General features: G+C 49.1%; 1 protein-coding gene across 1 annotated transcript in view; it reads left to right on the top strand.

Annotated features, from left to right (window-relative positions):
- Positions 1 to 10,663, top strand: part of ST3GAL4 (ST3 beta-galactoside alpha-2,3-sialyltransferase 4) — a 44,569-nt gene extending 33,906 nt beyond the window's left edge. Inside the window, exons 2-11 of the mRNA XM_044668340.1 lie at positions 4,596 to 4,671; positions 4,966 to 5,035; positions 5,759 to 5,839; positions 6,100 to 6,197; positions 6,620 to 6,680; positions 7,437 to 7,532; positions 7,906 to 8,095; positions 8,958 to 9,101; positions 9,307 to 9,450; positions 9,899 to 10,663. Coding sequence (XP_044524275.1) covers positions 4,656 to 4,671; positions 4,966 to 5,035; positions 5,759 to 5,839; positions 6,100 to 6,197; positions 6,620 to 6,680; positions 7,437 to 7,532; positions 7,906 to 8,095; positions 8,958 to 9,101; positions 9,307 to 9,450; positions 9,899 to 9,985 — 987 coding nt within the window. The 5' untranslated portion in view covers positions 4,596 to 4,655 and the 3' untranslated portion in view covers positions 9,986 to 10,663. The remainder of the gene's footprint in view (positions 1 to 4,595; positions 4,672 to 4,965; positions 5,036 to 5,758; positions 5,840 to 6,099; positions 6,198 to 6,619; positions 6,681 to 7,436; positions 7,533 to 7,905; positions 8,096 to 8,957; positions 9,102 to 9,306; positions 9,451 to 9,898) is intronic.
- Positions 10,664 to 13,304: the final 2,641 nt, after the last annotated feature.

Genomic DNA, 13,304 nt, shown 5'->3' with positions numbered 1-13,304 from the left:
TTCCCACTCTTTTCTTTCCTTTCCTGCTGTTTCTCCTCGTTCCCTCCCTCCTTCCCTCCCTGCGCCTTTGCTCCTTCTCATCTAGGAGTCTCTTGGGTTTTGTCCTCTTTCTTTTCACCCATAGCCTTAGTTAGAGAATCTCAGGGGCATTCATTGCTTCAGCAACACTCACTCTCTCTCTCTCTCTCTCTCTCTCTCTCTCTCTCTCTCTCTGCTGGTGAGAGGCTTCAAAGAAATATAAAATACCATTTTTACCCTTTACTCTCTAGGTTGGGTGGGGTGATATTGATGTTACAGAAATAATAGCATATATTTTTACAGCACTTTATAGCTTTTATGGTTTTAGGAGTCAGAAGCAGATTATGGCTCTGACATACACTAGCAGTGTGACCCCTGGGGGGGTCACTTCATTAGGTTCTCTATGACTGTTTCTTGTCTTTTTAAAATTTAACTTTAATGGATATCTTTTGTTCTTTCATCATTCTTAGCTCTTTAACCGTCCCTCTTTTTCCTCCTTTTCCCAGAGAACCATTTCCCAAATCAAATAATAAAAAGGATAAATAGAAAATAATTAGCGGGAAGGGTCTGGAATCAAGAATGGTTGAGGAAGGCTTCCTGTAGGAGGTGTATTTAATTGGGACCGAAAGGAAGCCGGGAGGTCAATCAGAGTTGAGGAAGAAGGGGAAGCACTGTTCACACCCATATCCTTCTACATCTACAAAGAAAGGAAAGGAGGTACATTTTCTTATCTCTTCAGGGCTGAGATTGGCTGTTATAAATAGAATTCAATTTAAGTTTTTTTGGTAAACATATTCTCAAGCAAAATAAAACCCTGCAAGTCAGCTATATCCGAAAAATGCAATTGTCTTTCTATATCCCTCTAGTTTATCAGTTTCCTGGAGGTGTGATTGGTGGTAATTGCATTGATCTGTCATTTAGCATGTCACAATTGCTTTCTTTTACAGTATTGTAATCTTTACATAAATTCTTATGGTTCAGTTCACTTCACTCTTCGCCAGTTCATACAGACCTTCTCAGATTTTCTCTGAAAAATTTTTCCTCCCTTCCTTCCTCTCTCCTTCTCTTCTTCCTCTCTCCTTTCCTCCCTCCCTTTCTCCTTTTCTCCCTCCTTCCCTCCTTCCTTTCCTCCTTCCCTCCCTTCCTTTTTTCCTTGCTTACTTTCTTTCTCCTTACCTTCTGTATTGGAATTGATACTAAATACTGGTTCTAAGGCAGAAGAATGGTAAGGGCTAGGCAATAGAGGTTAAGTGTCTTGTCTATGGTCACATAGCTAGAAAGTGTCTCATCACATGTCTTCCCCTTATTCAGTGAGCTCCTACATAACCCCATTGTCTCTAGGCGATACAAAAATGCTTTTTTTTGCCATTCAGATCCCTTCATAACCTAGCTCCCTGCCATCTAGTCTTCTTATACCTTACTCACTGACAGGCACACATTGATCCAGTGTCGCTGGCCTGTTGGCTGTTCCACAAACAAGACATGCCATCTTTTGGCTCTGGGCATTTTTTCTGTTTGTCCCCCATGCCCATAACCCTCCACTTCCTCCACTTTATGACCTCTGTGGATTCCTCAACTGAAATGTTACCTTCCCTCTTCAACTCTTCTTAATTCTAATGCCTCCCCTTTGCTAATTATTTCTTATTTATCCTGTACATAGTTTGCTTTATATATATTTACTTATATGTTGTCTCTCTCTAGATTGCATGTTCCTTGAGGGAAGGGACTGTCTTTTGCCTTTAAAAAACAAAACAAAACAAAACAAAAAACAAAGCCCTCCAGGGCTAGACTATAGTGCTTAGCATATAGTAGATGCTTAGTAAATGTTTATGGATTGATTGAATAATAATGTCAGTCATTTTTCAGTTGATGGACACTCATTTTGTTTCCAGTTCTCCACTAAGACAAAAAGTGTTGTGATAAAAAATCCAAAACATGTTTTTTTTGTGCTTATGGGAGCTTTCCTCTTATTTCTTTGGGGGTATACATTTAGTATTTCTGTCACTTTGTCAGGGAATATGAATAGCTTGGTGATTTTTTGGTTGGATTTACAAATTTGATACTTTGTTTCTTAATCTTAAAAAAAAGATCTTTATACTGCTCTCAGGCTTTATAGGAAGGCTGTGGAGATATGAACTTTTACTATTATATGAGCCATTTGAGAAATAGTATAAGAAAATATATGGTAAATACTTTGAGATTTCAAAAAAGAGTGATTAGGATGAATACTAGTGGGAGGAGAGCCAATGTGGAGGGTTTGGGTCTCAAGGTAGAACCTTAAAGGATGGGTAGAGTCTGAGTAGGGAGAGGGGAAGGAAGAAAGGGCATGAGGGGTAAAAGAACATACTGAGGCTTCAGTCCAGAACGGCCAGAGTGACGTGGGGACAGTGAATAGATTAGCCTAGCTAGTGGAGAAAGTGGCCTTTGGGGAGTCCTAGTCAACAAGTCCTGCTAATGGTAATTCTTGGGTACCAGGACACAAATTTTATTATTTAATAACACAGGCTCATTGATTGACCCTGTCATCCTCTAACTATCAAGGGAATCCATGCCTGGAGACTGGAGGTCCTGGGTTCAAATATAACCTATGTGACCATAGGCAAGTCATTTAACTCCTATTGACCAGCTTTTACAGCTCTTTCTGTATGGATGAAAGGTAAGAGTTAGAAAAAGTGATCACAGATCTTCCCAGAGTGCAAGCTGAACATGGCACCCTCCTATTCAGTAAATGCCAGGAGCTCTGTATCACTCCCAGGATCAAAGATAAAATCCCTTCTGACCCACATTGCCCCCCTAAACTCGACTGGCCCTCAGTGGCTTCCTATTGCCGTCAGGACCAAATATCAAATCCTCTGTTCAGTTTTGAAAGCTCCGTCCTGCTTTCCAGGCTGCTGCTTCTTTTTTTTTAAACCCTCACCTTCTATCTTAGAATCAACACTATGTTTTGGTTCTAAGGCAGAAAACCGGTAAGGACTAGGCAGTGGGGATTAAGTGACTTGTCCAGAGTCATACAGCTAGGTTGTGTCTGAGGCCACATTTGAACCCTGGACCTCCCGTCTCTGGGCCTGACTCTCACCTCTCTGGAGCCACCTAGCTGCCCCCTATTTCCAGGCTTCTTAAATCTTAATCCCCTCCACGATGCAGTCCTGGGGCACTGGCCTTCTTCCTGCTTTTCCTTACACACCTGCCCACCTCTCAGCTCCGACTTTCTCATTGCTGGACATCTTCATGTCTTGGCTTTCTTCAAGTCTTCACTGAAATCCTCCTTTTGGCAGGAAGCCTTTCCTGGTCCCCTGCCATTTCCAGGGCCTGGGAGCTCCCCAAGAGCAGGCTTAATAAAGGCTTGTTCACTAGTGACTAGGGGCTAGTGATTGTAACAGGCCATAGATAACACTAACAGGTTCAGTGGGGAAATTCTGTTTTGGAGTCAAGAAAGACCTGGGTTCTCAGTTCCTCCTACCAGTCGCTTCTTCTCTCCACCTCAGTTTCCTCAGCTGGGAAATAGGTATAGTGATTCTTGTGCTACTTATTTCATGGGGTTGTAGTGACTTGAAAGTGTGTTGTAAACTTTAAAGTGCTCCATAAATGAAAGTTTTTTATTATTTCCTTTTTCTCTACATCCCATAAAATTCCTGGTCAGGATTTTAGCTTGTCAGCTCAAAAGGAAATAAATAAGGTTATGTTGGCCAGGAAGGGAAGTAGAAAGGGAGGTTCTTGCTTTGGGGCACAGGGAGTATTCTTCTGGCATTAAATCTGGAAAGGCAACAGTCTTTGAGCCATTGTTTTTGGGTTTCCTCGATCAGTGGGAACTTTTCGAGATGTTTCTATCTAGCCATCCTGCTCTGATTTCTTGGCAGGGCCGGAGTGTCACTAACCTTGGGTAGTTGGGATTGGGTAAACAGAGATGCAGTTAGAACATGAAGCAAAGCCTCACCAGACCAGCTTGACCCCTTTGAGGAGTTGGGGGCAGCCGTAGCCATGGCCACCTGCCCAGCTGAGCCTTTCCTAGGGGGATGGAGTGGACTTGGAGGGAAAGTTGCCTGGTGCAGAGAGGATGTGAGACCACCTGGCTTTTAGTCGTATAACTGGAAGGATTCAGCTATGAGTGTTAAAGCTTGAATTCTGGGGGTGACCCCTTCACTCTCTGAGGATGTCACAATACTTGGCTGCGAGGTGTAGGGTGGGCAGGCCCTAATTACAAATTATGTATATATTAATTAATAATTAAGTTTATAATAAAGTAGCCAACCATCAGGCATGCAGACAGATAGCCAGCCTGGAAGTATGGCCTCCTTGAATGAGGTCAAGAAGTGAAGTTTTTTTCCTTTTTTTCTTTTTAACCCTTACCTTCCATCTTAGAATCAATACTGGGTGTTGGTCTCAAGGCAGAAGAGCCTAAGGGCTAGGCAATGGGAGTTAAGAGACTTGCCCAGGGTCACACAGTGAGGAAGTGTATGAGGCCGAATTTGAACATAGGACCTCTGGTCTCTGGGTCTGGCTCTCAATCCACTGAGCCACCCAGCTGCCTCAAGTAAAGTTTCTGGGGCCATCAGACACCTGCTTCTCTGACTTTCTAGGTGGCCCGAGGCAGCCGAGATGAGACCTCTCCTTGGGAGCCGTGTTACCTGTTGAGAAACATGATCAACAAGTTTCGTGAGTGTCCTCCCCAGGGTGGGGGGGGGTGGGCCCACCTCCCTCCAGGGGAGTGGGTGCTTCTTGCTTCCCCACCTGAGGGGAGCAGGGTGGGACTCGCCTCTGGATCCTTCTGGAATGACGGAGAGAGGGAATCTCCTTCTGTGGTACTAGACACGAGGACAGGACGATCTTGAGTGGACGGGGGTCCAAGGGGCTCCGACGGGACAGGGAAGGGGGTCACAGTTAGGAGAGGTGGCATGGGGGGGGTGGTCCTCCCATCTCCTCTAGTCTGTTTGCATCTCCTATCTTTAGGCTGGAAGATCTTGGCCGTGCTGGCTCTGTTCCTGGTCATGGCCTGGTATTCTATCTCCCGAGAAGACAGGTATGTGGTACCTGATCGGAGTTTTTATCTCCGTGATAGTCATTTATCTTCCTATGTGGAGGCCTGGAAGGGGACGGAGGCAGGGACAGGCAGAGAGCAAGGGCCTAGGGAAGTGGGAGCAGGCCAGTGAGAGAGCTGCATGCTCTGTGTTGAGCACAGGCCCTTGGCCTGGAGTAGCTCCTATGTAAATCCCTATATAAATTCTCCTTCCCCTTCCCCTCCTCAGGAAGTCCCTGAACTTCATTTCAGTGGAGAGGAGAGTACTAAAAAACTACCTGCCTCTCAGGGCTATTGGTGGCTTTTATCTAGAAGAGCTCATGTAGGGAAAGCTCTGTATCAATGGGAAAAGGACATCCAGCATCCCCTGTTCTTGTTCCTCCTGCTTCCCTCAGGACATGAGGATTGGTAGGCTGGGTAGGCAGGGGGCAGCTCTCTTCTGGCTGGGATCCAGGATGGGCCCCCACAGGGGATGTAGGAGTAGGAGTTTGGATCAGAGCCTTTGTCTGTGCGAGGCCTGGGGAAAGGGAGGCGAGACAGTTCCTTTCTTCGAGGCCCTCATGTTCTCCTGGGCCAATGCCCATTCTCTCAGTGTCTTGGATAATTTTAAGGGCGGTTCTGCTTGGCCTGCCAGGGTTTGGGCTATCCTAGGTGCCAGGCTCACAGTGCCTTTGGGAGGTGGTGGGTGAAGCTCTGACTCCCCTCCTTTCCTTCTCTCTGTTCCAGTTTTTATTTCCCAGTCCAAATGGAAGGGCTGAAGTGCCCCCAGGGGGAGGTGGAGAAGAAAGCTGCTCAGCTCATTGGCAAGTATGTGAGGCTGGCTTGAGGAGAGGGCCAGGCTCCATGGGCAAAGCAAGAGACTAGGGCTGATTTCAGGGTGGGGAGGTGGGTGCTCTGCGAGGATTGGTAGAGAGTATGGTCACCTGTGAGAGAGCTGTAGGGAGTGGAGGGAATCAAATCGGGCCTGGCAGTGGGTATGATGATAGTCTTGGGCAGAAGCCTGGCCTTGGTTCTTATTCAAAGAGACATGCACTTCACCCTTTTCCTTCCTCCTCCTGGGGCTATAGCTACTCTCGAGACCAACCCACCTTTTTGCAGTTGAAGGATTTTTTCTGGATCCAGAAGACGTCCACCTACCAGCTGCCTTATGGTGTCAAGGGGAGTGGTGAGTGTAAGGACTCCGGCAGGGCTGTTAGCTCCATCCTTGGCCTTGTTTCCTCCTGTCCTGGGGCCCATCCTTACACACTCATCTCCAGGATGTCGGCGAGCTTGGCCCCAGCCAAGGGGCTATCTGAGGGACTCCCGGTCACTCAGCTATCCAGCATTTACTGTGTCTTCCTGTGTAGCAGGCCCTTATACAAGCAACAGACCTTGCTCTTGGGTAGTCCTTATTACTGCTGTCCCATCTAGACCTCTAGAGCACGAGAGGAGCCCAGATCCTGAAGGCCCGAGGGGAGGACCCCAGCTGGGAGGTTTCTGTGAGATAGAGAAGGATGGGACACTATCGGGAGGAGAAAGAAGGGGGATTTCAAGGCTGGGGGCCCTGTGACTGCTTCGATCATCTCTCCAATTCTATTGTCCTTGCAGAAGATGTGCTCCTGCGGGTTCTGGCCATCACCAATTATGCCATGCCTGAGAGTATCCAGAAGTGAGCAAAAACCACCCTTGATTCTACCCCCTTATCTGTCCCCACTGAAGTACTTGTACTGCCCCTCTTCTCTTCTTCATCCTCCTCTCATGCATTTCTCACCTCCAGCTTGGGACTGTGGAGCACCTTCTCTGCCCTGATCGAGGGTTTCTGGTCCTTCTCACCCTTGACCTTCCTCTTGCCCCATCTTGAGGCATTCCTGGCCACAGATCAGCCTCAGTGAGCTCCGAACACCTGGTCCCCTGAGTCAGAACCAGGCCCAGGCTAAACCTCCCTCTCTCTCAGGAGGGAGGGGGCCAAGTCCCCATGGCAACAGAGTCTGCCAAAGGTGTCACCTTGGTGATGGGATAGAGATAAGCAGGAGGATGCTTAGAGAGTCTAGAGCAGAGTTCTACTGATTCTGCCATTTGTAATGCTCCCCTGTGCCCCATCAGCTCTCCTCTCCACCCTGAATTTTCTCTTCCTCCTTTGCTGTCTCTCGACACTAAATCTCCTTTTTTTCTCCTTCCTTGGCACTCTTGAAGTCCAATCTTAGGAATTGGATTCCAATTGGATGCCAGGTACCCCTGTGACTCTGTAGCAAACCCTGTGGGGAATTCTGATAATGAGTCCCGAGGGGGTGGGGTTGAGATTTTGGCACATTTTTATGATGTATTGATGAAAGGGGAATCAGAAATTGGTTGTCTGGCTGTAGAGGGGGTGGTTGGAGGAGGTGGCCATGTTGAGTTCCCTGACACTCGCCCCACTTTGTGGCAGGCTGAAGTGTCTCCGGTGTGTGGTGGTGGGGAATGGTCATCGACTGAAGAACAGCTCTTTGGGAAACACCATTGACAAATACGATGTGGTTATCAGGTTAGTTCGGTGTTCTGGGATGCCTTCTCCCTTCCTTCCTCCTGGAAGTGGGACTGATAAAAGCCCAGGTCCCTGCAGTGCCTGTTTGGGAGAAGGGCTATGTCTCCAGCCTTGAGGGATCACCATCGTGCCCTTATGTGGAGAGTTAGTGACTATCAGGAGCCCTGGAGCCATAGTCTACTTCTTCCACTTTCTTCCTGTGTGGTTTTGGGCAAGTTACTTCTGCCTCTGGACCCAAGTTTTCTTACCTGTGAAAATGGGTTTGGCTTTTATCTCTTAAGTCCCTTTTACCCCTAGATCTATGGTGCTTATGGAACATGGGTGGGAGTCAAGCTCCTCATGAGTACTGATCAGACCCTTTCCTCCATCCCAGGCTGAACAATGCTCCAGTGGTTGGCTACGAGGGCGACGTGGGATCCAAAACCACCATGCGTCTGTTCTACCCAGAGTCTGCCCATTTTAGCCCCAAAGTGCAGAACAACCCTGACACCCTCTTGGTCCTGGTGCCCTTCAAGGCAATTGACTTTCACTGGATTGAAACCATCTTGAGGGATAAAAATCGAGTGAGTACAAGGACCTGCCGAGGAGGGTAAGCTGGTGGCCAGGGTCTGCAGACGGAGACACCTCTGCCCCTTCTCTCTAGGATGCCTAGAGTGTCAACAGATGTGGGACATCAGGTCGTAGGTCTTTGGAAACCCCACGTGATGGCTTTATTTCACCTGGGGTCAGTCCCAGAGTGCTTCCAGCAGGCTGGGGGCTGGGGGCTTGGGCCTGCCAGAAAGATCACCAGTGCTTGGAGAGGCATCTGAGCAAGGGCAAAGGCTGCAGCGAGTGTGGCTGGTGGCACTATACTGGGCACCCAGGGCGCCTGGCTTCTTAGACTCGACCAGAAGCATACTCAGGGCTCGAGAGCTGCCTGGCACAAGGCAGTGCAATTCCCTCCGTGGTATCCTCTGGGGAATAGAGCATTCGGTGTAGATGACCTTTAGAGGTTATCTCCTCGGAGCAGGACTGCAGCCTAAAGCAGTGGCAATCTGTTTGTTCCCTCTCTTCTGAGAGATCTTCAGGAGAGATTCCACAGCCTCCAGCCCGGGGCTCAGCTAGCCATTCAGGCATTTTACCTACTGCGGAACTCAAATCCCTCTTGGAAGCAGAGTGTGCTACTCGCTGATGTCTCCACTGAGGGGAGAACAGTTTTCTTTGGTCTCCGTGTAGTGACCCGGCCTGTATAAAATACATCTTCCAGCTGTGCCCGCCCCCTACGCCACCCATTGTTAACAACCCACCCTCTTCCTCCTCTTTTCTGGATGGAGCTCCTGTTTCAGGTGCCTCCTGTTTCTTATCTCCAAGCTTCTTTTCCCATCATTTACTCCCTTTCCCAGAATGTCTGGCAGGCCCACTTCATTAACTCTTCTCCCACCCCAGGTGCTAAAGGGCTTCTGGAAACAGCCTCCCCTCATCTGGGATGTCAATCCTAAGCAGGTTCGGATCCTTAACCCCTTCTTCATGGAGGTCACTGCTGCTAAACTGCTGAGCCTGCCCATTCGACCGTCCCGAAAGATCAAGCAGGTAACTAGTAGGGATGGAAGGGGCAGGCAGAAGGCAGGGGGAGCAGGGGAATAGAGGTGGAAGGGGTTGAGGACTGGGGAGAAGGGGTTGGGGCCTGCTCCCTTGGGGGAGCCAGAATCTGAGGATCTTTTATCCCTAACCTCTTAACCTCTCCTTTCCTTCTCTGCCGACTCCCCACTTGCCTGGGCTCCTTTCCTCCTCCTAGAAACCCACCACAGGCCTGCTAGCCATCACCCTGGCTCTACACCTTTGTGATCTGGTCCACATTGCTGGCTTTGGCTATCCAGACTCCTCTAATAAGAAGCAGACCATTCACTATTACGAACAGATCACTCTCAAATCTATGTCTGTGAGTTGCAGATATTTCTCTGGGGTCTCTGCCCTCTCGTGCATCTCCTGTGGCCTTGGATAGGGAGAGAGGGGGAAGCAAGTTCACAGAAGGAGTGACTGGATAAGCAAGCCATGAAAGATGAGGGAGGGGAATAGGGGGGAAAAGGGGGTCTAGGCTCTCAGGAATGGAAGCTGGAGTAGTTCCAGGGGGACAAAGGAAGTCAGTGTTGGGGCTAACACAGTCTGATCTTAGGTCAGGACTAGACCCCACATGATCAGATTTCCAGGTCAGGATTCCTTCTCTGAGGTCACTCTTGATGTTATTATAGTCTTAAGCTTTTGTTCTGTGGAGAAGCCAGGCCCTGGGAATGAGGGAGTTCCTGGGGGTGGTGACGGTTGTGAGGAGGGGACTTTTCTGGGGGCTGGGAGTAGGAGGACCTAAGTGCATTCTCTTGAACTCTCCAAAGGCATCAGAACACAATGTCTCTCATGAGGCCCTGGCTATCAAACGGATGCTGGAAATTGGAGCCGTCAAGAATCTTACATACTTCTGACTTGGGCAAGAACTGTATCATTCAATCTGTGTTCCCCATTGCCAGAGGACCAACTCTTGGCATGGCTATGGGGTGTCCTGGTGCTTGCAAAATGCCCTTGGACCCAGCCCTCTTCAGATACAGGGAAAGGGTTCTGAGACCAGCCTAGGGTGGGTTGGGGGCAGTGCCCCAGGCTACACCTGTGAAGTCCAGGGTCCAACAGGTGAGGCCCTGGACTCTTAATGAAGAGCATGAGACCGAGTCCAGGAGTTTGGATTGGTATTTTCATGGCCACTTTCCCCACTGGGGTCAAGAGACTGTTTAATGTTCTATTTAATTGGGGGGCTAGGGGGTGGGGTGGCAAGAAGAATTGATGCCTCAGCCACATGAGAAGGAGTTATGGGCTGGTCCCAGAATACTCCCAGGAACGTCAGAACCAGGGCCTTCATGGGCACGCAGTATTTTTTTCCATTTTTTTATACCCACACAAATGTGATGGGGCCTTTGAGGCCTGGACTCGAGTACAAACAGCCCAAGAAAAAGGCAAAGATTCTGGTAATATTATTTTGGGGAAGGGGCTGCTGCCTCCCAGCTGGCATGGGAGGAGAATGAAAGCATGAAGGGGTTCTTCAGAGGAGGGCCCCCATTTTTTGGAAATAGGTTTATTAACCTGTCATTAAATATTTTTCCTCAAAGGAAGATGGAGTCACTTCTTGTGTCTTGCCTGGTTGGTTGGGGATGCAGGGCTGGGTAGCAGAGGGCTCAGAGGGGTGTCTGGAAGATCCAGGGAGCAGTCTGTTGTTTGCAGGGGAGGGGGTGGCTATCCTGAGACCTCTTGTTCTCAGTCATCCTCCCCGTGTCCTTGGGGCTAGGAATGCCACGAGATTCAGATCTGACCTTGTTGTGAAGGAACCATTCCCTCTCCCACACAGCTCATCCAGGCACTTCTGGCCAGAATCTCTGCTGGTGTGTGCAGCTGCCCTCCCCTCTGTGGCTCAGCTTTGGCTTTCTAGTGACTGCCTCTGCTTCCCAAAGTGCCTGGCTGAAGGCTGGGGAATGGGGCAAGGGGGCAGGCAAAGATGGTAGAGACCAGCCCTCCATCTCTTCCTCTCTTCCCAGGCGGGCCCCACTCATCACTTCACTGAATCCTAAATTGGCGGCTAGATTTTGGAGAGTTTGTGGAGTTAGACATCTGGAGCCAGATTTCCCTCCCCTCAGTCCTCTGTCCAGGAGAGCTCATGCAAGCCAGGCACCCTGTGCCATTTCTAGGAGAGGAGCGGGTAGGAAGAGGCAGAGGCCTGGGGGCAGGCCAGCATTCTCATCTGGAGCCTCTGCCATCTCGGACCGTGCATGCATGCCGCTGTTGCCCCTGCTGCTGTCTCCCCACCTACTCCTCCGAGCCCCCCAGTCACTGCTGACTGCCAGCTGGGCCTCCTGCCACCACACATCTGTTCTGATTTGTCTCTGGGAAGAGTGGGACCCACAGCTGTGTTCCTGGCCTTTCCCAGGGTCTGGGAGGTGGCCAGTCTGAGGCAGGACAGACGGAAGGGCTGGAAAGCATTCCTTGGGGGGTGGGGTGGGGGGTAGTAGTATGGGTCTGTGTGTGCAGGGGAGGCCCTGATCTGGGGGAACAGGGAAAGAGCCCTTGACTCACCACATAAATCGGGGGCTCTTAACTTGGGGGCCAGGATTTCAGAAACTATGATTTTTGGATGGGGGGAAACCATTTCATCTTCATTTCTACTAACCACCAACTGAAATTTAGCTTTTCCTTCAGTTATATATATATATATAAACCCTTGATTCTGAGAAGGGATCCATGGAGTTAACCAGACTGCTGGAGGGGTTCAGGACATAACCCTTGGGCTTGGGCTTCCTTGGTACTTTGAGCCCCTTGCTCTCACTGTTCCAGGAAGTGAAGTTACATGCTGGGGAGACTGCTTGGCTCTATTTCATGACCATCCACTTAATTTCCAGCCCCGAAGCTAAGAGGGGTTAGAGCTGGAAGCCAAGATCTCCCTGGAGCATCGGTACCAATCCCTCACAATGGGGAGGAGGTTCTGGGGTGTAGCCCTCTTGCCCAGCCTTGCCTCATTGGTGTTGGCAGCTAGTCTCCTGGTTTTCCTCTTGTTCCAGAGTCCACTCCCCCTCTCAGAGACCAGGAGGAGTGGCTGCTCTCATACTCAATCCAGCTGTTCTGGATTTCAGCCGCAGTCTGTTACTGAATGTGCCTAAGTGTGAGCCAGAGATCCACCCCCTGCACAGGGTCCTCAGATAGCTGTGTCACACACACACACACACACACACACACACACACACACGCGCACGCATGCCACATACACATATGTGGTCATGAACCCAAAATAGACACCCAAGAGACTCAGCCATACATCTACAGACACACATGTCCTTATTCATCTGTGCCCATGGGGGAATTGCAAATACGCAGCCATACATGTGATTGTCACAAAGCCAACCAGATAGACCCACACAGAGAGCTAGGTTGTGCCCCTGGGGTCAGGATGGAATGGGAGGGGGAAGCTTGGGCATATCTATAGGGCAAGGAGGTGCTCACAATTCCATTAAGGACTCTTCTCTCTGGGAAGAGGAAACAATCCTTTCCAGAAGGTTACATAGCTGAAGTCTTGTTTAGGATAATAAACTGAAAAATAAACCTGATACAGAGCTCTGCCTTTGATCCTGGGGAGGAAGATGCCATTTTCCTGTGGGATGCTTTAGTCATGGAGCTGAGCTGGGTCCTGGGGGAGCCTTAGCTAGAGAAAAGTTTGCCAGGGAGTTTTATTTTGCTTCTTTTGTGAATACACCCAGAAGGCATAGTATTGTGGTTCAGAGTGTATGATGGGTGGGAATAAGAGGGAAAAGAGGGGGTACAACAAGGAGGGAGGGTAATTAAGTCAGTGTTATCTTTGAACCAAGGGATCCAAGCAGGACCAAGATGGTCAGGAGTTTGGGAATTCTATTGGGGTTTAGAGATCAATGACATTTTGATAAGAGTGAGAAGAAAAGGCAGTTTGGTGGAGTTGATTCACCCTCAGCACTTCCCATCAAAAAGGTCCAAGTTAAATCCAAACTCTTAACACTTTACCTGTGTGACCATGGACAAGTCACAAACTAAGTGCCCCAGGCAACTTTCTACCAAGGTAAATTTTAGAGGAGTAAACCAATTGGCACCTGAGAAAGGGTTCTTTTCTCTTCCACTGTAGGGAGTTCCCTATAGCTATCAAATCTTAAATCTTAAACCCTTTTGCCTAACTAAAAAAAAAATCAAAGAGTTCCAAAGAGGCACCAGGTAGCTAACTTGGCCAGTAAGGCTTAGGTC

Source organism: Gracilinanus agilis, chromosome 3 (assembly GCF_016433145.1).
Source record: "Gracilinanus agilis isolate LMUSP501 chromosome 3, AgileGrace, whole genome shotgun sequence".
In the NCBI taxonomy this organism is placed as follows: Eukaryota; Metazoa; Chordata; class Mammalia; order Didelphimorphia; family Didelphidae; genus Gracilinanus; species Gracilinanus agilis.
Note: the sequence above shows the minus strand (reverse complement) of the source record. Positions and strands in the feature narration are given on the sequence as shown.